The sequence below is a fragment of the Pomacea canaliculata genome, linkage group LG8, assembly GCF_003073045.1.
Source record: "Pomacea canaliculata isolate SZHN2017 linkage group LG8, ASM307304v1, whole genome shotgun sequence".
Classification (NCBI taxonomy): domain Eukaryota; kingdom Metazoa; phylum Mollusca; class Gastropoda; order Architaenioglossa; family Ampullariidae; genus Pomacea; species Pomacea canaliculata.
Genome location: NC_037597.1, coordinates 11,635,126 through 11,658,184, shown reverse-complemented (window position 1 = coordinate 11,658,184; position 23,059 = coordinate 11,635,126). Strand labels below are relative to the sequence as shown.

General features: G+C 39.2%; 3 protein-coding genes across 4 annotated transcripts; all 3 read left to right on the top strand.

The window, feature by feature from the left end:
* Window positions 1-1,494: 1,494 nt before the first annotated feature.
* Window positions 1,495-5,040, top strand: LOC112570822 (sarcoplasmic reticulum histidine-rich calcium-binding protein-like). Its single transcript, XM_025249460.1, has 5 exons — window positions 1,495-1,767; window positions 1,977-2,048; window positions 2,329-2,383; window positions 2,814-2,850; window positions 3,982-5,040. Exons 1-5 carry the CDS (start codon window positions 1,615-1,617, stop codon window positions 4,067-4,069), a joined length of 405 nt encoding a protein of 134 aa, XP_025105245.1. The 5' UTR covers window positions 1,495-1,614; the 3' UTR covers window positions 4,070-5,040.
* Window positions 5,041-8,088: 3,048 nt separating this feature from the next.
* LOC112570542 lies at window positions 8,089-12,529 on the top strand. Of its 2 annotated transcripts, none has more exons than XM_025249042.1 (4): window positions 8,089-8,430; window positions 10,235-10,537; window positions 11,540-11,689; window positions 12,075-12,529. In XM_025249042.1, exons 2-4 carry the CDS (start codon window positions 10,315-10,317, stop codon window positions 12,257-12,259), a joined length of 558 nt encoding a protein of 185 aa, XP_025104827.1. In that variant the 5' UTR covers window positions 8,089-8,430; window positions 10,235-10,314; the 3' UTR covers window positions 12,260-12,529. The 2 variants fall into 2 exon arrangements, with proteins under 2 accessions (XP_025104827.1, XP_025104826.1); XM_025249041.1 differs by having other exon boundaries at window positions 8,094-8,425; window positions 10,238-10,537.
* A 4,222-nt stretch (window positions 12,530-16,751) lies between these two features.
* Window positions 16,752-22,926, top strand: LOC112570361 (glutamate carboxypeptidase 2-like). Its single transcript, XM_025248761.1, has 11 exons — window positions 16,752-16,828; window positions 16,946-17,231; window positions 17,395-17,523; window positions 17,882-18,065; window positions 18,663-18,759; window positions 19,426-19,598; window positions 19,730-19,849; window positions 21,078-21,163; window positions 21,685-21,748; window positions 22,421-22,488; window positions 22,915-22,926. Exons 1-11 carry the CDS (start codon window positions 16,752-16,754, stop codon window positions 22,924-22,926), a joined length of 1,296 nt encoding a protein of 431 aa, XP_025104546.1.
* Window positions 22,927-23,059: the final 133 nt, after the last annotated feature.

Here is a 23,059-nt window from a genome sequence, read left to right as displayed (position 1 = left end):
TTTCTGTAATTAGTAAATACGTGCAATTAGTAGGCAAGAGATACGATTAAGCAATTTGATTATTTAAAACAAGAAGGATATGGTTAAACCATTTAAATTATTTACAGCACATATAGAAAACAGCGTCATGTAAAAGCGAGTTGCTAGCGATGTAGTATGTGTGAGACCTGCCGGGTACAACACGTGAAACATTTCACAAAAAGCACTACAATACTTATATATGATCATAAATTATTCATGACTATCCACTGTTATAAAGTACAGTTGTTTTAATGGCATCTTTCACTTAACTTTATTAAGACTTACTTCAGAAATCGGCGGTGTTTCACTTGAAGATGGACGTACAGTTCAAAATGTCCGCGCGCCGGCCGGTGTGACCTATCTATGACCCGCACGTACCTTGAGGTACACGCGGCGATGGAAAACAGACGGGGGAGGGAGGGAGGGAAACAGCGGGTGGAAGGATGCGACACGATCACGTGGCTACCAAATCGAGCGCGGCTGAAGAAAAAAAGCGCGATGGACGCGTCAGTTTAGGATCGAATTACACGCTTCCCATCCCAAAGTCTCACTTCCCTATAGGGGCCGTTCAAACACCCAAAGCCCTTGCAAGCTGGGAGGGTTCGATTGAACCCCGGTTAAGAACCACTGCTCTATAGCATTTTCTTTCATTGACTAGACTATAGGGATGCTCAACCTGGGGTCCTCATCATTTTGACCAAATACAACATAATTTCATTTTTAATATAATATGATTCTGGCCCTTGGGATTTTATATCATGTCCAGTGCGAGCGAGAAAAGGTTGGGCACCACTGTATGGACTATCAGATCACGCTCTTCTATACCTCTTCAATATATATCTGCTGTATCTATTTTGAATATTTCTCTTTAGTCTGGAATATGCATGTTCTTCATGTTTCAGACACGATCAACTGGTAAGAACCCCTTGTTAAAAATGCCAACCTTTTTAGACCGTTTAAGAGGCAGACACTTTTGAAAGTTTCTGCAAGTCTATGTGATGACAGTCATGCATGTCGATCCTGTCGCGAGAGTTTGAACTCCCATCGGGCCGCCGATCCTGTACGTGTACCTGCAAGCATGACCAACAGAAAGAGACTGTACTTTGATGTTTCGGCTATGGGACTTCTGAACACGCATGAACGTAGATGTTAGCCTACCATGATTGTGTAAAAGTCTACTTGGTGGAGGGGATATAAATATGTTGTGATAAATTTATTTTGACGATCTGTAAAACAACAAATTAACTTCTTTTGAAGTTTCTGTTTTGCTTCATTACCAGCTCCATTCAACAACCATTGATATTTCGGAAGGCTCAGTACTATGTCTCTGAGAAGCAAGCTTTTAAAGACTGTGCCTGCCATGAAATACGTCTTGTCAGCACCCGAAGCCACACACTTCTATAACTTGTGTCCACAGTCTTTGTGAGAAATACAAAAACTCACAGTTGTCTTCCTGTGTGATGCTCTTCACCTTGCGCGGGTAGGAAAGAACTCACCGCGTCTGCTTGCCGTGTGCATTAACGATTCGTGGTTGGGAAGGAAGTACCTAATCTAACTTGTTCAAGGATTAACGTTCATTTTGCATCGACAGAAATGCATTACTTTCAGAATTCCGTAATTTTGTTAATTTTATTGACAGTAGGATTATTCGTCAAAGCTTCAGATGATAGCAACGATGGAAATATTTCAGAACAAGAAGTCGGTTATGCGAAGGGATCGTTGTGTGGATATTGTACCTATTGCAAGGTGAGTTACAAGGATATTGAGCTTAGATATTAGACAGACTTTGTAACCTCTTATAAGGAAAGCTGAGTAAGTGAAACATTGACATAAACGCATTTTATAGCATGTGTTTTGAATGAGCGATAATTGATCACAAGAGTGGAGATAATATATCAGAGTCTAGAGGAATGAAACCTAGTCAGAAAGAAATCTCTTTCTGATTTTGCTTCCAGTTCTGCAAACTTTGCGACCACGACTGCCCATGTGAAACCAGTCAGTCCAAGCCAAACTGTAAAATGTGCAAGGTAATTTTTTTTTTCAAATAACAATTTCTCAGACCTGAAGTGCATTTAGCCAGCGTGCATGGTATATATATATATGTGTAAAGATTTTTTTTTTAGTTTTTTCATTTAAATCTGCCCTTTTTTTCCCAAGATGAGCTAAAATTAATAGCCTTGCTTAAAAAATGTATGCAAAGCCTATCAAAAGATAAACAGTGTTAAAAAAATCTTGTATGCAACTTGGTCATGTAGTACCATTAATATTCTCAAGAATTGCTCAATTCGTTTGGTTTATTTTTTTCAGTACTGCAAGTTTTGCTATTTGTGCTCTGCTTTCTGTGATACAATCTGCAAACCTGGTATGTGTATTATATAAATAGATTATTCAATGCGAAGTACAATTTGTCCTCTGCAACAAATAAACAATAGTCAAACACAAAGTTTTATTTTTAAAAAAGCAGGTAATCTGGCAGATCATAAGAACCGTTAACTTTATTAATTTAATCTTTCAAATTTGTTTAACATTGGAAGAAGTTTTATTATATTTTGTTACCATAAAAGCCAGCCTTTAAAGCTTTATTGAGGGTTACTGTGTAAGGTGATAGGAGAAAGGACTAGGGTAGTATATACATTTGTCTTATCTAATTCAGAGCACATACAGGAGATCAGCATGAGTAGACTGGACATAATTCACTTCCCTGTGTAATTTAGTCCCTTATGCAATTATGTTAGATATTTGGCTAAATTGCTAATATTGTGAACCTCAAAGTATGGTCAATACTTTTACAGGAAGCATCATTGATACAGTGTCTTCTGCTATAGTCAAGTAAGTTTACCTACCTTCATATATAGACATGTTCATTCATATATGCTCAGTTCTAACTGAAGATAGTTTTCTTTTATTGTATTACAAAATATGTGTTAAGAATGATAATGACAAAAATAATGTTACAATTATAAGTCTAGAGAAACAGAAATCTTGTAAAGTACTGGAAAATGTTACAATAAATTGTTTTAAATCATTACTTATAACACTGCACTGTTGGTATTTGGGTCATACTTTCTCACAGCCCATAAGCGCTTAAGCTCCCATAGCTGATTTGGTGTCACACTAATGCATCGAAACATAAAGAAATTTATCAAGGGTGCATTCATTTTTATTCTTTCTTCATTTTTCTGGTCAGCACTCACCACTGTCTCTGCCTTTGTGAAAAGCCACATCTTCCTTTGGTTATCATTGTTTTATGTTCTGGGCTTTCATTTTCTACATGATTAATTCTCATCACTTATTTATGGACCATTTTTCTTTTGCTGCTCTCCCCCCCTCCCCCATTCGGTTCCTCCTTAAATCAACATGAATCATGTCTGATACTTCTTCCTGCATTTTCTTACTGCTATTGTGTCAATGCATCTTTGACAGATGTATACCTCAAAAACGGACAACTCTGATCCTTGTCAACTTTGTTGCCATTGCTGTTAGGACAGAAATGAATGCTCGTACTCAACATCTAAAGTTGTCCACACTCTAACTGTTCAGTCTTATGCAGGGTCAGCTGCAAATGGTGTTATTTTTATCATTGAAAACACAACTGCAGACTTACCTTTTCCTGCCTAGTCATGATACCAACCTCACTGTTATCCTTTCTTGATGCTCTGTTGTTGTGACATGCTTTTAGGGCATGATTCTGTTTTTCTGCCTTGTAATGATCACTGTTAATATTATTCTGTGTATTTGCTCATGTGTTTGTGCATTTTGTGTCTGTATTTACTTTGTTTTTCTTTGTGTAAAGCGTATTGAGTCTTCTATAAAGCAGGGAAAAGAATTATAGCAATCTGATTTATTATTCTTTATTAATAACCAGAATGCTATTGCTGTTATAGTTCTAGAGCTTTTAGCCAATTAAATGTATTTATGGCACATATTATTTACATTACAGTACTGTTGGTTTGGTTGCAGTGCTCTTCCTTCATTCAACAGAGAAGAAGTTGATGGTGACATTGAGTCCGTTAAAACCTGGATTGAGAAGAAGAAGGATGAACTATAAAATCCCAACAATGATGCAAAATTAGGAATGGGTTATGCAGTTTTAAAATGCGATGAATATTTGAGATTTCCCACAGTAAGTGAATAAATGTAAAAGCTTGAGGATGTAAGATTGCAAAAGTAGAGCACCTTAAATGATTTGTTAAAAGGGCATTTATATACTTTTGTAGAATACAGGGCAGGTATAGCTTAGGACGGAATTGATTAAATGTTGGTATTGATTAATATTTTTAATGTGTTAATATTTTTGTCATCACTGTGCCAGGTGTAATCTGAATGTAGAGGTCCTTTCCTCCTAAAGTTTTGAAAAGAGTTAACTAGAGCTTAGAAAGAGTTCTTACATTTGGCTGGCAGAGAATCTGCAATGTCTGTGTTTTTCATGAGCATACCACTCTTATATGCCACCACAAAGGAAGATCAGTTTGGATTTAGTGTGCCACAATATGTTCTTAGGTTTTTCTAAAATTTGATATGATTTTCTAAAAGTTTTATTGTTCTTTGTATTGTTTTCCTTTTTGATTTTCCATATTTACTAATTTGTAAAAAATCTTTGGTTGTGTTATTTATATAAATCAGATAAAGACATTCCACTATTAAATGATACCATTGAACGCACAGTTGGTGTTTTTTTAATATAATTATGTTTTACCAATCATAAGAGTTGCTGTGCTCATGAACTGTATGAAGGATATGATTTGTAGCAGACTTGTGAATAAAGAACAAAGACTGTCTGTTAAATAGCTTAAATCAAGTGTACCTCAAACAATTTATAAATTCTGTTACACTATAGTGATTAAGTTCTTGTAAGAGATGATGAAGCAGAATATGCATAGTCTTGTAGTATTTCACAAATGTCATCATGAATCACAATTATAGATGTGACTAAAATTTCAAATTGGCTCCAGAAGGAGAAGTTTAAGACTGCTTGATGAGTGAAAGATTACTAAATAAAATGCAAATTGACTATTAATACATGTAGCAGTCTGTGAATGTGTGTGTGAGCCAGTGAGAGATGGAGAAGAAATTTTCATTCTTAATTTTGTTCTCCTTAAAGAAATTCTGTGTTTATTTGGAATGCAGTTAACATATTTACTAACATTGGTGTCCAGACACTTAATCCCCAGACACTTCATCCCCAGACACTTCATCCCCAACGCTTCATCCTTAAAATGAAATTTTAACTATAAAAATTATGAAGCCAGCGAAAAATTTAATTGAAATTCAAATAATTATCTTCATATAAACATCACAATAAGTTTTACAATTAAAATACTTTAACTAATGTTGTAGAGGTTCAAATGACGTTGAAGTTAATAGCATGATTTGAATATTATTAAAGTATTTCAATATTTATTTTAATTATAAAACTTATTGTGATGTTTATATGCAGATAATTATTTCAATTTCAGTTAAATTTTTCGCCGGCTTCATAATTTTTATAGTTAAAATTTCATTTTAAGGATGAAGCGTTGGGGATGAAGTGTCTGGGGATGAAGTGTCTGGGGATTAAGTGACTGGGAACCACTAACATTGTTCGACAGAGCGCATACTTTTAATTCGTACTTGATAAAATTGTGCTGTTTAATGATCATCATCTCCTTAAGCAACTGTGTTGCTGAGAGAATAGAGCAGTTAATGCAGATTTGTTAATCATGTGTTGCTGACAGTTCTTGGATATAGTTGTCTTTTACACAGTTTGTAAAACATTCTTTGCTCACTGTTGGAAAATCAGTCTGAAGTCTGTTCATGAAGATCTTTACACTTACATAGGCTGACTTTAAAATAATGCTGGTAATTGACTTTGTTTAATTATATAAATTTACTGAAATGTTTAGTATGTACCTGAAATTCTGATATGAATGACAACAGAGCGAAAAAACACAAAATGGAGAATAAATTTGTACTTTTTAATGAATTTATTTGAATGTGGAGTAAAATGTTTTTAGAGATGATTATTGAAACCTTGCAGAAAAAGTATGTCAGCAAAATAACTCTTGAACAAAGAACAAAACACTTTTTGGTCTGTTTATGAGATTTTCGATATGTTTTATATTTGAATCTTTATCTTCAGCAGGAAAATATTTCTCTATATTGGTTATAGTATAGTTAAGGAGTTATGATGTTTATATTTTTTCTTTTCCATCATAAGTCTTTTTGTCGTTTGTAAATTAGAAAATAAATCTTTCACATGGAATTTTGTACTTGAGGTTATAGAATGGAGATCGAATGTTTTTACTGATACATGCAGATACACATGCTTACACGTGAACTTTTAGTGAATTAGAGTTTCATACATATTGAGAAGTAAACCCGACTTTCCACGATGTAAGTACCGGCCAGTGTCTAGTGTTCACGTGTTCGGTTGAAGGCTATCGACTGTAGAAGAGATGGGCGCCATCAATCGTACCGTGAGAAGGACCTTAGATAATCAATTCAGCAGAAACTTCATCCCGGATTGGTCTAGACGCGGATCAACAATGACGGCTTGCCCCTTCGGCAAGCTCCAGGAGCGTTTAGCAAAAAGAGTGCTACCGGAGATCAGCCACCGAGATAGCCAAGAGAAGGGACTTCACTGGAACGAGAATCGTCCGCACATTACCCTAGCGCGGCAAGAGGAAAGAACTCACCCAACAGCTAGAACTCTGCCGCTGGCATGTTGTGGGACTGGCAGAGGTCAGATGGCCAGACGTTGGGGGGACGGGAACCGCGAAGTGTAGATTTCAAACAGGCTGACTTCCCATTCGTGTTTCCACCAGGTCTCACAGTGTCACTACTGTCCAACTTTATGCTCCGACGTTCACATACAAACGAAGACAGAAGTTTTTAGCTGCAAAGGATCATAAAGGCTGCATCCTCGTCGTGTTTGGTGACAAGAAGGCCAAGATCGGTCCAGACGTCTACTAGCAATGGTCAGGAACGGCGGTTAATTTGGCCTTGGGAAAACCAATGACAGGAGGGTAAGACTTCTGGAGTCTGCGCTGAGCCATCGACTTGGAAGTCACATGACACAGACAGTCTATCAGCTGGGCTGCTCAAGCACAGAAAGGTCCTGCTTTGTACCAAAGGACCTGACCCCTCCTCCCCACCAAAAAAGCCCAAAGAATGGTCACAATTACTAGTCACACCCATTCCAAAGAAAGGAAATAGTAAACAGTACAAACACCACAGAAACAGTCTAATCATCTACTCTTGCTGAAAGTAGACTGGTCGTTGCATGCAGGGCCTGCTTACCATCGCTCGAGAAAGGCCTATATGGTGATTAGCTTTGCCCCTGACAACAAGTTCCGGCAAACAAACAAGACTGCACCAGTCAAGGGATGAATGAATATAAACAATATCAATTGCCAGAGAAACAATTTTGTGTCTGTGTGTGAGCACTTAGAAGTTCGCTAGCTGTCTGCGAGGAGTAAATTACTGATTCTTTAATGAAAGATTTACCGGAATGAAAGTGTTCACATCATTACAAGATACAAAAGAAGTCACCCTGGTTGGTGTTTTAAAGTAGATATGTCCCTAGCCTTTAAAACTATTACGAAGTAAGCATTCCCTCGCTTGACAAGAAGATATTGTGGAACAGAACGAGTTAAAGTGTTCCCCTCCCTCTTTGTCTTTCTTCTGAACGGCCGTTGTTTTTGTCATATCTTCTATACTCTTCTTTCATTCTTCTAGCCCTTAAAAACCTGCATTGAGGAGAACAATGGAGGATTTAAACAAAACATGCCGTTTGTACTTATAAACTTGATTGCTGGCGCATAATTCTTTCGCCAGAACAAAATCATTTCTAAAAGGTGCCATTACAATATTTCCTTTTGGCACAATTTTAAAATCTGTCGAATTCGCGATCCTGGCCTCCCCAACGTTCCACTTGGGCCCTAAATAATACTCAGATTACTTCCCACTCACTAAATGTATTACACTACTTGCACTTGGTTCTGTACAGACTGTACTAGGGGGATCTTACAAGACCGAAGTAAACAAGGTGTTAAAAACAACCCACACAACCGCCGAGGGTGGATCTTATTTATGCACACGAGCAAAACAGTCCAAAATCTGGAACTGAGTGAACAAGAAGACTGTGATTGACTTGCAATTATTGTGTTAAAAATTCACTAGGGCGGAACACTGTATTTGTTGTAGCAACGGGGCGAGGGGTAAGAACTCTTTTTAAATCGAACGGATAAACAGAACTGCATGATATTCGCTAGGTGCCAAAGTCGCTTTGTGCTAAATGTTATTTTGCCAGAAGAGGGTGTGTCTTTGTCTCGGCAGGTAAAAACAAGGTGTAAAGCCACTCTTGCCTGTATACGCCCGAGGGAGCTGAAGTGCCGAGGCAGTGCACTGAATCTTCTTGCATCGAGTGAGTATTGTTTTTGCTCAATTTCCTAAATAAGCTGCTGTGCTAATTAGATATCTCATTCATTTCTGACAATGTATGTAGGCATGCGCCGAGTCTTAAAGCGTATCATTCAGTTTGGAAGCTACAGGTGCACACCCGATAGTAGGAGTTGGACTTGGTAGAAGAGAGAAGATGAAAATAGTGTAAGATTTTAATTCAATTGCTTGTGCAGGGTCTAATCAGGGTCTGATTCTCTAAACAAGCAAGCTAACCACGCTACAAATGTTTAAAAACAATTACACTGCTGTAACTAGTCATTCACATCCCTCCCGTGCACAGAAGGACATCTTAACTTGCAAAGCCATTGTGATGTCAGATCAGGGGTGTTTTTCCTCCTGTTTCAAGGGTGTGTGATATAACTGTGAGGATGCAAACATATTTGCAGTGTTCTTTTTATCTTAGCGACAAACTTATGACCTTCATGTCCCGCTACATTTCAGTTTTGTTCACAGTGTCACAATTATATTTTTGATATCTTTTCTACCAGGCTATTTTACCATGTTTTCCTCCGTCGTTAACTTTTAAAAAAAAATCCCTGTTTTGGATTCAGTTGACATCACGTAGAATTAACATGATACATGATTCTCTCTCGTACACACGCACACACATACACACACCTCTCCCTTCTCCCCTAGTACATGACCTAATGGCGAGAGATATCTCTCTGTTCGTTCTCTGGCTCAAGTCACAAGCCACCGACAGTAGATTCTCTTGCATTTTAATAAAAAGAAGAAACTCGCCGACTCTCTCTCTTTCTCTCTAACCATTCATCTCTATTAATGTGTGAGTTCCCGCTCAACAGGAGGGCAGGTCTCGACAGGGCGGCCCCACCCAGCAAAATACAATGACGGAAGCTCAGGCCTGAACTGCCCTAGCTGCACGTTGATATTATTTATCCCCCACCCAAATTTTTTTTTCGCTTTTCTTAATCTTCGTCGGTGTTATTTTGCTCCTGATAATGATAAAGAAAATTGTAAATAATACCAAATTTGTATTATCAAGGTGACGCTGATGAAAAAGGGACGCTACTGCCTTTAAACTTCCATTCAATAGTCAAAGAACTTTTAATTTTATGATTTTAGCTTTATTAAACTTTGTGTGAAGGATTCTGAGCCGTTGCACACACACACACACACAAAAAAAAAAACAAACCACCACCACCAACAACAACAACAAACCAAAAACAAACAAACAAACAAAAACAAGAAAAAACCCCCAAACAAACAAACGAAAGGTGGGACTTGAAAAATTGCCTTCTTTTTGTCAAATGATTTAAAGGAATTAAAGAGGAAAGTGACGCTATTCATCCGGCTACATTCATTTGCTTTTGCTTTTTATCCATGTCCTTCCCTAACTCCTTCTTGCGCAGAAGTGAACATTAGTCCATACACCAATCAGAGTAGTTGTCAATAGCCGTGAGTATAGTTAATTGATTAGTCCGCCTGCTCATCTTCCTTTGCAGATTTATGACACTCTCCATACTTATTGTTTGTTCCCTGATTCCTCTTTGTGATTTCTAGGTTTGTCTTATATTGCTTGTTGATAGTTGTTTTTCCTCCGTCATTTATATTCTGTCCATCTCTCGCGCTGAGATGTTCCTTGGTGAGTGTGATTATGCGCTACACCATCAACAACAACAACAACAACACCAACAACAACAACAACAACAACAACAACAACAACAACAACAATTGCTACAGACTACTAAACCGTCTAAGTACTTGTTCTGGCTGTACCTGACATCGTGTCTCTCATTGAATTCCTCTTCAACAGACCTCGCACGTGAGCTACAACCTTCCATCGCCGCGGTCCACCTTCTGGGAAGAACCTGAGCAGCATATTTGCCGAAGATGACTCTGCGCACCAGTTTTATGTCAGCTTCGCTGTTTAACAAGTTGTCTTTCATCTTTGCCATCATCGCCATGTTTTGCGCTTGGATTTCCTTCTGCTTGCCGACATGGGGCTACAACAACGACTCCCGGTCATCAGGGGTCATGGGTTACGGACTGTGGAGAGAATGCGGCAAAGGGGCTTTGTCGTCGGGCTGCTCAGACATCAGTGGAACGAATCTGGGTAAGTTCTGCAGTAAGCGGCATGTACCCGCCTTCGCCTGCATCTTGTCCTTGATGACCTAGACACATCGCTTAAAATGTGACTATATGTGATGCCCAGGGTTGTCCATGGGACATATTTTTCTATCCCGTCCCATCCCATCCCATGGCAATTTATGCCTGTCCCATCCCGTCCTATCCCACGGGATGTTTCCCATGGGATTCCTATGGTAATAACAATCCTATGGACAACACTGAAAACCACTTTTCGGCTTTTGTTCTATAATTCCTGCTACTTCACATACAATAGATGATTCAGAGGAAAGATTTAAATCCTTGATGAATGAAATAACAGTAAATTTATTTTGCAATATCAAGTATCGACTACCATGGGAAATACAAATGTGTGCTGTCCCATCCCATCCCATTCCATGGGACGTTTCCCATGGGATTCCCATGGGATTCCCATTCCTATGGACAACACTGGTGATGCCCATACCATAAAACCTAAACCATCCAAACAAAACGTCAGTACCAACCACCCCTAGTTTCTAACTCCAAACAAACAAACAAACAAACAAACAAACAAACAAACAAACAAACAAACAAACAAACAAACAAACAAACAAACAAACAAACGCATATTTTCGAAAAGGCCCTTTAGAGTCTAAGGGGTAGACTATGCGTCATCAACATGGTCATCGTATTAGTGCTATTAAGCATTTGAAAGTGAATATGACAACATAAAAAAATAAAGATATTCTTTCTAGTATTTAGCGTTTACACGTTGCCTATATTTTTTATGCATGTATACCGGTTCCAACTCGTTATCTCTCCACCATCACCTCAACCCGACACACACGTTGGGCGAGAGGTGAGGGTGGCAGCCTGGAGGAAGTCTTCTCTGTCACAAAGTGCAATAAGCGAGATAACGAATATTTATTAAAGAGTTGAGACTGTATGCACAAATATGTACATACGCATTCAAGACATATTAATGTGTGTGTGTGTGTGTGTGTTTTAGACTGGTATGGGGTGGTGCAAGCAATGGCCAGCCTGGGCTTCATCGGCGTGAATCTGGCCCTGGTGCTGGTCGTCCTGCAGATCTTTGTGGACAAGTGCAAGGGCGCGCGGGAGATCGCCTTTTGGAACTTCGTGCAGTGTGTTATCACAGGTTTGTGGTCACCTGTAGTCAATGCCATTGTTAGAGGGACAGTTAAATGCTTATTTAATATTTTATTTCTTTAAACTTTAGAACGACTTCATGGCTTTGTAAAAAAAAAATCGGAGAGAAAGTTTTTTTTAAACTGATATTAGTTTTCCTCTCGTAAGAAACATTACTTTCCCTATTCGGTTTACATTATTATATCCCTTGCATCCATACAACACTGACTTCTTTAACAATCTAAAAACATTTTTGTCACACAATATCACCCATTCATACACTAAAACCATCAGGGTACTTAGGCATCGTGACACGTTGTCTTGGTTGTCGTGGGATTTGATATTGTCTTCATCAATGACATTTTATTTATTCTACTTTTGTCTATATATTGTAGCTGTCTGCTACCTGATAGCAGTCATCATCTTCGGCAGCAAGTACAGAAGTGCACTAAGATCAAACATCTCGGACAGACCGGAGTTCGGCTATGCGTTTGGACTCGCCGTCGTCGCCTTGGCAATCAACGGCATCGCCGTGGCTGTTCTTCAGTTCATGGAGGGAAGGAGTGCAGCAAAGAGCTAAACACGAATATGGAAGAACCGCTGGGAAAAGTGTTTACAAAAGAGCATTTCTGGAATATGGAGCATTCAACATAAGAATACAAAGCATGAACAGTTAGTAAGCGATAATAGTAAAGACAGGGTACTTGAGAGCATGACAGACTTCTATACAGTAATAGATATAACAACCTTAGAACAGGCGGATACAGGAGCGAGCGACACACACACACACACACGTGCACACAGACTTATTAAATAAAGGTAAACTAAATAAAAAAATTTAATTAGTTAATGTGTGTGTTTTTGAATAGAACTTTTTGACTCATTAATTATTAGCAAGGAGATTCTTCCTGCATAAGGGTATTACCAAGGGGTCTGTGCCTAAAAACAAAGTTGACATTAACCTTAAAGGTGTCATCTAAGGGTTGATTGCGTCCGTGCATTAGGGTTAACTTTTGTGACCGTGGACAAGACGGCCATAAAACTGAGTGCCACCCATCGACACGAAGTCGTCTTTTCCCCAAATATTTTTCAATTGCGTTGAATTTGTGATGAAACTGATTTTTCTTTTCTTTTATTTTTTGAGTAAATGACGCACTCTAACCGATCTAGTCTCTGTAGTCTTTAGGCGATTCTTTCTCGACTTTAAACACTGTTTTCTTATATATTTGAGGATGACCGGGTGTTCTGTCAGGAATGTCTTGGCACTCGATTGGTGACATTCCCAAACGCAGTTTTTCACAACAAACGCGCGGATGCGTCATCCACCATTAGAAGACCTTTAAAGTTAATTGTTTTTTTAAAGTTTGACAAAACCCAGTCCCTCCCGTTCTCGTCACATGGACATTCTCGTCTTTTACACTACAAGCATTGGTTTACGACATCAACGAGCTCACATATGCATTTAAATGTCCCGACTAAGGAAAACTCTGAAACATCCTTGCGGTTTATGGAATGAAACGAGATGTGTAAACCCTGTAATCGAAAGTTTAGAGGCGCTCTGGTTCTCTGTCGACACCTGTATTAGAAGTAGGTGCTTTTTTGTGTTAACAAGCTTCTTCAACACCAGCTTTATTCGCACTTCCACAGAATTTCCACAGTCTTCTGGAAATCGATGTCAAGAAATTTTTTTCCGACCTTCAACTGTTCAGACACAATCCACTTCATTTGCTCAAAGCGCACAAGAAACAGTTTTAAAAAGACCTGATTCACAAGAAGCAACAAAAATATTTTGTGGAAATGCTTAAGATTTCCTCAGTATGAATAGCAAAAACTGCATCTGAATGGTTCCACGACTCCCAGAAAGACACCTATAGTTATCAGGTTTTTCAGTCCTTCGAGCCTTTTCATATTTTCTCGTACAGTGTTGCAGCTGGCACGTCAACCATGGTACCTTTGGAAGTGTCACCAGAAGAGGCCTCTGAGACTGCTTTCTCTGTTGAACACATGGATCAACTGTTTAATGTTTTCAGCAAGTTTAGCAGCCAAATGATGAGTCATGCCAACTGGGAAACGTCTGGTCACGTAGAGTTCTTGTACTAAACTTTGTCATGGCTGTCGACACTTCATCAAGCAATTCATCAGGGCCACCTCTGTGATTGAGGGAAAATAGTTATGCAAAGTCTGATTCCACTTTGGGTCAATCTTTGTAAAACAAATGAGGTGAAATTCTTCCCCACTAGCAAAATAAATCAAGAGTAGAAAACCTCTTTTTGTAATACGAGAGAAGCGAGGGCATGGGGATAATCCAAGTCCCCGGCAATGTCGGTTCTTTCTGCTCCAGGTGATGGTGGATGATCTCACCATGCAGAGTGCAAGCTACTGCATCAAAGACAGATAACTTTCTCTTGCCGTTGACCAACATAAGGGCTCAGCGCACTCCTGCGATTTTTTTTAAATGTAAAATTGAAATAGAAATATGCGAAATCTCTTAATTTGCTGGTGCCGCTAGTTGGTAATGGTGACAGAGGAACTGGAAATTATATTCGGGAAATCCGAAATGCTACTCCAGATGTGCCGAGTTAGAGCTTAATTTATGGAAATTTTTGAATAGAAATTGAGTTCACTCATGTGTCACCCAAGCACATGCAGACAAAGAAGTCTCGTTACCAAGTAGTTTTTAAATATAGAACTGCATTAAAAGGAAACAATAGAAATTTTCGTCAGGGAATAGTCCTGTACACTGTGACCGCCGCACGACCTCAAGTTCTCGCAATAACAGTAGACTTTTTTGCTGACACTCTTTATTTGTATGATTAATGCTGGCAGAAATTATTGTACACAGACCCAGTGGAGCAATTCGAGGTGTTTAATGTGAAATTGATACGTGTACGAGTGCAGCGTGTCTCCAGATCTACAGATCCACCTACCCCTCTCTCTCTCACACACACACACACATACACACACGCACGCACGCACAGACAGACGCCCGCACAGAATATAAGGTCTGGCTACCACGGAGAGCCTGCATTAGCCGTTCACACAGCACCTTTGTGCACAGTGAACAGCTCGTGACAGCCGCCTGGACACAGGGCCTACTTGTAACATCACATGTGAGTATACATACAGTTGCAACAAAACTGCCATCATGTAAACAGCGAAGTCGTTGCACTTATGTGCCGCCTTTATGAGTATTTACAAACTTAATCAGAAAGCTTGCAAGAAACTCACAAATTGATTTTTCTTTTGATATTACATACTTTTGGAGCTATTGGCCAACAAATACTAGTTGAGTCATATATAGGCATAGTTTTCTTATCATTCCTTGAGATTGTGGTCCAGAAATGAAGGAATGAGAATCACTGAGATGTATTCGAATTAAATTTTTTGAATGACAGTTTATCAACCACCCTATTTATTCGTCGAAACATCTTTAAAGAATAACACGAATGCAACAATTTTTTTAAAATTTATGATCGGGTTAAATTCATTAAAAACATAATTCCCAAAATATGAGTACATAATTATAATAATATATGAGTACATAATATAATATAATAATATATGAGTACATAATTACGCTTAATTTTCAAGAGATAAGTCGACATTCACACCTGCCACGAGGAACGCAAAAGAAAATTACTCTCATACACTGGAGAGTTCTGTTGCGTATAAGCAGTCTTTGTAACAACGAGTGTAGCAAAGCTGTCCCTGTCTTCGAGTCACACGAAGATACATCAGGTTGTCTTGTTCAACGAGAAAGTTTTTGCCCCAAAATGAAACGGCTGATTTTGAAATACAGCCCTACCGATCTGAACTTTATTTAGCAGCTTCACAGGAGGAAAAGAAAATTCACAAATTTAGGAGATTTGTACACACTGTAAATATTCACATTGGGTAAAATAAATTATACAGGTTGGAGACACAAATACAATATTTGTACCACTCTGCGGTATATTAATGAGCAAATCAAGCTATACAGGTTGGTAACAAAATCAAGTACACGATGTACAAAATATACATACGAGGTATGACAGGTTTGTGGTACAGAAATACTAGACCAATTACAAGTCAGTGTCACACAAACATATCATCTCACAAGCCAAGCACAAGTCCCTTGGTGATTTTTATTTCGAGTCTTTGTTCTTCGGTAATTGTTACTGTGGGAACATGAAGTAAATTTCAAATCCAGTCTCATGGACCTTCTGATCAATGTTTCTGTAGCCACTATACTGCTCATGGGGCCTCGTTCTGGTTATAATAGAACGCTTGCGTGAATAAGGTCCGTTGATCTAGAGAAATAGCATCTTGAACGGAGTTTTATTCAGTTACAAAACAGGGTACCCTTGTATGCTAATGAGCCTCTCTACGTTTCGAACCAGTAAAATTGAATGATTTAAAGTCATTATGCATGTGTTCATCTATTTCTTTCTTTAGAAAACTCAGCCAAAGGAAAATTAGTTTGACGGATAGCATTTCAAAAATGAAGCAGCGTGGAAAATGGATTGTTTTCATCGCCGTCGTCATAATGACGGGTCGCCTTGCCACGTGTCATAGGAAAACACACCATCAGAAAGATGCTACCTGCAAAAAGTCTGTAGACGACGTGGATCCAGCAATAGCCGACCTTTTGATACGCTCTATCGGCGCGAACAACATAGAACACAACCTGAAGTGAGTTTATTCAAAGACAGTAATTATAATTCTTATATATTCTAGCTAGATGCCACTCACTGCGCACAACAGACACACATGTACACAAACTGTAAATCTGTTAAGGTAAAGGTAGAGGTCGTCTCATGACCTTTGTCAGGTCGTTAGAGAGTGAGGGGGTCGAAACCTCACGTTTCTCGAGGTCTGAGTGCAAGTCCAAACAGGCAGTAAAGAAAACTTTCACAGTACAGGCACTAAAATCAACTCGGGATCCAATTTTAATGCTACAACAGAAGGCGCTGTTTAAACAGAAAATTTACTGCAGAATCTAAATTTTGACAATTAAGAAAGATATTCAAATGCACGAAATATTCACGAGTTTGTGGTCACTTCTGCTCCATATAGATTGAAGATTGCAGTTAATGATACTGCTGCCACTTCATTTCTCATTTGATGATATCACCCAGGAGAATAGTGACAGAGTCAACCTAAGTCAGATGTTTTGTTCTGCCATACCACACGTCACAAAATGTTTCACTAAAGTCTGAAAGAGAGAAAGAGAAATATTTTCAATCTTTAATATATTTTAGGCTGCCATTCTGTCCTCCTGTCACAGACACCTGACACAGAGTCCTCACATCGCAGGAAGGGACCGCGACTTTGAGCTTGTGGCCTACCTCAAGAGTAAATTTACAGAATATGGACTGGATTCTGTAAAGTCCACGCCGTACCAGGTTCTCCTGTCGTATCCAGACAACGAGAATCCCAATACTGTGCTGATTGTGAACAACACAGGCGGGGAGACTATCGTCTTCGACTCCACTTCCACCGAGAGCAACATCTCTCAACTTGAGGGAGTTATCCGCCCTTTTCTGGCTTACTCCCCCTCTGGTGTAGTCAACGTGAGTGTGAGCACAGACTGTAGGTAGTCCTCTGTGCTGACTAAGCGCATCTAAATAGCAATGGAATGATATTTAAAAACGTTTTTAATTTGCTTGTTTGGAACACTTTTAAATTTTAAAACACGCGAAACTAGCCTCAGATTTCTTATTTTCAAATTTTCAGACTTCCAAGCTGGTGTACGTGAACTACGGACGAGTTGAAGATTTCGAATTTCTGAGGACAAACTACAACATAACATTTAATGACTCTATCGTCATTGTGAGATATGGCAAAAATTTTAGAGGAAGCAAGGTCTGTACAAATCCATAAGAATCTTCTCCTCTTCGATTAAGATTAGAGGCAATACTAAGCATTTGCCTTCACTTCAGTAGCATTATCATCAATAGCAGCAGTCCAGTATATGGATTAAGTATTCTGAACTCACAGCTTGATAACGTAGGTATTTCGAGCTGTTACAAACACATATGTGCGACAATGGTAGTGTTATTATTATATTTCGTTACAACTTATACAGATAGAAAACCTAAAACTATTTTACTCGTGAAAAATTATGGCGTATGTCCTAAGTACACTGGCTTACATCGATATCAGCACTTTAACTTCTTGTCTCCTCCGAAACATTTGTCTGAAGTCTTGCTTGGCTCCACAGGTAGAAATCGCCGCGCGCTACGGGGCTTTGGGGGTCATCATCTACTCAGACCCTGCGGACTACACCTGGTCTAGAGACCCCCGGTATTTTCCAGAAACGTGGTTCCTGCCATCTAGTGGCGCACAAAGAGGCAGCCTCTACACCGGCGTGGGAGACCCTCTGACCCCTGGGTATCCATCTATAGGTTTGTATCACTGCGAGAAGCAGCATTACGCTTGGGTTGTCTGGCTACTGGCTAAAATATTCAACTCATAGCTAACGTCAGGCTACCCAGCTAGAGACTAAGAAAATGAGAGATGAAACGACAACATCAAAGGCTGGAGAGATCTGTTATTAGTAGAGAATGGCAGAGAAACAAACGATGATGAAAGTTCAGGATGGCTTGCAAAGTTAAAACGGATGATGATGACTTGAAAGCGAATAGCAATGAAAAAATAAGAACAATCATTAATTTCATTACCATGAAATGTTCTGTTTTACCTTTTTCGAAGTGAACACATATAAATAGCTTTCATTCAGTAATCAAATCTACTTTTTTCAACCCGTCTAACTCGGTTTACTTCACCTTTGTAATGATTTTGATGAAACGTTTATTTAGTCATTAAATCTTATGTCCTGAAGAACACTGAGATAAATACGAAATAATTTGGATTTGCACCACCTTGACTAGCCAAAGCCAAGTAGACGATTTTGAAAAATTAAAGAAAACATTGAACTTTCACACACGTTTATACAAGCAAGCATATTAAGCAGACTATTATTAATTCACTGTTGTATGTAGCCACAGCTTATCGATACAACGAGAGCAGCACACCAACACCTTTGCCAACCATACCAGCACACGCCATGGGCTATGGAGGGGCGATACACTTTCTCAAGTGAGTTTTGAAAATAATCGAAAAACACTTTTCAGGATTACGACATAAAATACACTTTTGTTGTTTCCCTTTTGTTTTGTCTTTTTTTCATCGCTTCGTTCTTTCTCTATTTGCTTATTTATTGAGAGTTATCTCTCTTGGACTAACTGGCTGAGAATAGCGCCCTCTGTCGTATATTTGTTTCATCTGACGTCTTCTTGGTGCTGAGCTTGTTGCCGTGTCTGCCACTGCACGTCTGGAATGAGGTGCATCTTACGTGTCGGTGTTACGGTTCCTTTTTGCTTGTATTCGTTCTACTATACTTTGGCTGCGGTGGTTTGTGCTGTATGCGGACGATGCCCTTTGGTTTGGGTTATAAAGTTTGCATTTCGTTATGTTGTCACCTTATTTAGTATCATGCAAGGATTGTCAGTATGTATCCTTTGTCTTCATTTGTCATCATCTGCTGTGGTTCCTGTGATTTGTGACGCTCTTTGAGATTGTCCATAGGGCGAGGATGTAGCACCAACTTTATTTATCATTATGCTCTGTTCATCACCTCATGCTAGTGTCCTTGGAAGGCCTTAGTGCTAGCTACAAATTTTGAGATAATACGCAGCTTGGGATTGATTAATCCGCAAAGTGACCTCAGTGTTACATTGTGTTTGTTCAAACTTTACGAATCAGAGAAATGCAAGGAGACGAAGTTCCCAAAGACTGGAGAGGTGGCTTGAACATCCCCTACAGGCTGGGCCCAGGGCTTACTCCTGGACTCTCACTTCGCATGAAGGTTACAACAACTAACAGCATTAGAAGGGTGGACAACGTGATAGCGACGTTGAAGGGAGACGTGGAGCCTGGTAAGAAACAGCACATTGCATTGCAGGAACCATCTTGTTTTGTTTTCGGATGAAACACTACGAAGTAGTTCAGTTGATTGTTTTTAACTTTATGACGACGACTGTGGTTTTGATGTATTTTTAAATGACAGACCGCTACGTGTTGATGGGAAACCACCGCGACGCCTGGGTGTACGGCTCCGTTGATCCTTCAGGCGGAATGGCCGTCATGATGGAGGTGGCCAGAGCTATGGGCCAGCTGGTCAAGAACAGTGAGTATGTCAAAGTTGAGCAAAAGTGCAAATCCCCAAATTGAAAAAAGCTAAAAATGTTCAATAGCATCTATGTTAAACAAATCTGCTTTTTATTACCTTCCTTCAAGGTCCAGGGACCAGTGTTTAGGCCGTAATCTTAAACGGTTCGATACCCATGTGACGTAATTTTAATTTCCCCATTTGATGAACGAGTACCTGACCCAGTAGAGAGGTGGGGAAGGTAATGAAGCCATGTGAAGGAGATGGACACTGCACTCATGAACACCTCAGCCCTCAATGTCTGATTTGTTAGCGGTTCCTTTACAGTTTCCCTCTCTGGCATGCAGAAGTGACTTTTAGTGTGTGTGTGTGCGCGCACGCACCTGCGCATGCGAGAACGATCACAGATGCTCTGGTGGTTGGATGTAGTCTTATCTAAATTTTAAATAATAATAATAATACCAGCAACAACAACTTAATGCGCTGCACACGAAAGACTATAAAACGAACCTATGGTCAGCTTACAAGAAATTTAAGCGTCAGACAATTGACAAGACCATGACAAAAACAATAAATAAGTGAATGAATGAAAACATGAGTAGTGAGCGGAGCAATGCTCTTGATTACGCCAGGTAATTCTTCAATAGACGGGGTTTGAATCTGGGCATGAAATCGTAAGCAGACTTCGAAAAGACTAGAAAAGAGAACTCCAGTTAGCTTGAGAAGGAAAAAAAAGCAAATGTCGAATTTCTCGCTTTACACGTACCACAGAGAAGAGTACATCAGAAGAGACTCTAGTGGTCAGGTGTTAGTAGCTCAGACACGTACCCGGCAAGGCCGTGAAGACAACGGTAGCACCGTGTGGCCATCTTGTAATCACTGTCATCTCGGACTGACAGCCACTGAAGCTCACGTAGGAGGGAGGGCACCATGGTCTGCTAGTCACCTACGGAAGACAACACGAGCGGCATCAGTATGAACACTTTGAAGTTGCTCCAGTACGCGGTTGGCGATAATCCACAAGTTGCAATAATCCACCAGACACAACAGATATCGAATCTTTGAGGAAATGATCAAATTCTTTGTGATCTCCCTGTGAAGTTCGGCTTTGTCCTTCACGTTATTGACCTCTGACGGAGGTACAGTGTTGCCCTCGCTAACGACAGGTGGAAACGCACGTCCAACCTTTACATCACGGGTTTACTTCATATCACACGGTAACAAAGTTACTTCGTGCATTTTGCAGAGAGATGGAGGCCACGCCGTTCTATCATGTTCTGTTCCTGGGGAGCGGAGGAGTATGGACTTATTGGTTCTAGTGAATGGGCGGAGGTAACAGTTCCCAGATTTCTTTGTTTACTATTGTTTACTAGTAGCCATTTTGTATCTCCGCATATTCTAGACATCAGTCTGTTACCCGTAACCTTTTTTGTTCTTTTTCTGCGCCATTATTGTAATGAGCAAACTTATAGTCACATTTTTCGGAATAGAAAAATATGGATTAAAAAAAAGAGTAACACTTTATTTTCTGTCTGTGCACCTGTCTGCATATCGGAATAACAGTGCGAGCGTGCCTGTGTGTGCATATGTATATATGTTTGCAAAATAAGGTGAGCAATATGATCCTGTGCACATTACGGAGCTTCAAGTACTAATACATTATAATAGTACATACTGTATTTTGTACCAAACAGGCATATCAACAGGTTCTAAGCTATTTAAACTTCGAAAAAAATCTACATTTAGTGATGACATCATCAAACTGAATAAGCTTGAAAGCTAGAAGCCTGTAGTTTGAGTCAGTTTGCACGAATTTTGAAAGATTAGGATTCTCTACATTCCTTTGTCTGCAGCAATATGTCAAGTCGCTGGGGGCGAGAGCTGTTGCTTACCTCAATATTGATGTCGCTGTGGGAGGTACGTGCGACAGTCAGAATAATGACGTAGTGTGACATCAACAGGTGGCATAATGACGTAGTATGAAATCAACAGGTAGCATAATGACGTAGTATGACATCAACAGGTAGCATAATGACGTAGTACGACGTCAATAGGCAGGACATAAAGCGTACTGTAACATAAACGGGAAATATTATGAAGAAAACTGCTTTCTTATTGCAGTGGGTTCCCTGATTGATTAATTAGTACTTTAACCGAGCGGTAATTTCTCAATATGGGGAGAAATAATTAGGGGGAGGAATGCTGCATTCCTTAAAAACCAAGCGTAGGGCCAGATGTGAGTGACCTGAACCCAAGTCCTAAGGATCTTCAAGATAAAAAAAAAATAAATAAATAAATAAAAAACTGATTTGTCCATTTGATACCCACATTTTGCTAACTCAAGTCGGAAAGTTTTGGCAAAGTTAGAAATTTAAGAGACATTTTGTTGAAACCAGCAAACACTCAAACTAAAAGCGTGTAAAGGTCTAATACACATTAATACAATACAATCTACACATCTAATACACAAATAACAACTTGAATATTGTTTACACAGAGCTGGAGCCACCATTACTAGGTTTATATACAAAACTACAAGAAAACGTATCTACCTCACGTCTGATGGTAGATCTGATGTGTTATTTTCAGGTAACTTTTCCCTTTATGCTTTGGGGACACCCCTGATGTACAGAGCTGTTTATGAGGCTACCAAAAAGGTAACTGCTTAACCTTTGTGGGTTATTGAAGTTAAAATTCCTAAAGGTCAACGACACGGGTATCAAGATTATTCATGTATATGTTTATGTATATTTCAAGACTACATGGACAGCTGGTGCTTTATGTTGATTAGTCATAGGCCTGTCTTCTTTCTGTGCATGGTGATGTTTGTAGGCGTGTATCCGTATGCATTAAATGCCCTTGAAAACATAAATTTTATGAAGTAAAATGTACTCTGCTCCACACACACAATTAGCTACACACAATAATGACAATAATGATAATAATAAAGAAAGAGAATAGGAGAAAAAAAGTAGTTGTAGCGTTGGTAATGCTCGCAGTGCACACGTGATCTCAACATTCGGGGTTAAAGAAATGCGGAATGATTTTTGATTGGTTCTTATGTTTTCATTACCAATGTGCAGCATCCGGCTTAACCATCTAAGAAAAACACATAATTTCTTATCACGTTTTGATAAGCTCATTTATTTACAGTTGTAAAACATACGAAGTAGCATGCGAACTGAAACCTTAGTACACATTTCAAAAACCACTTCCCAGAAACTGGTT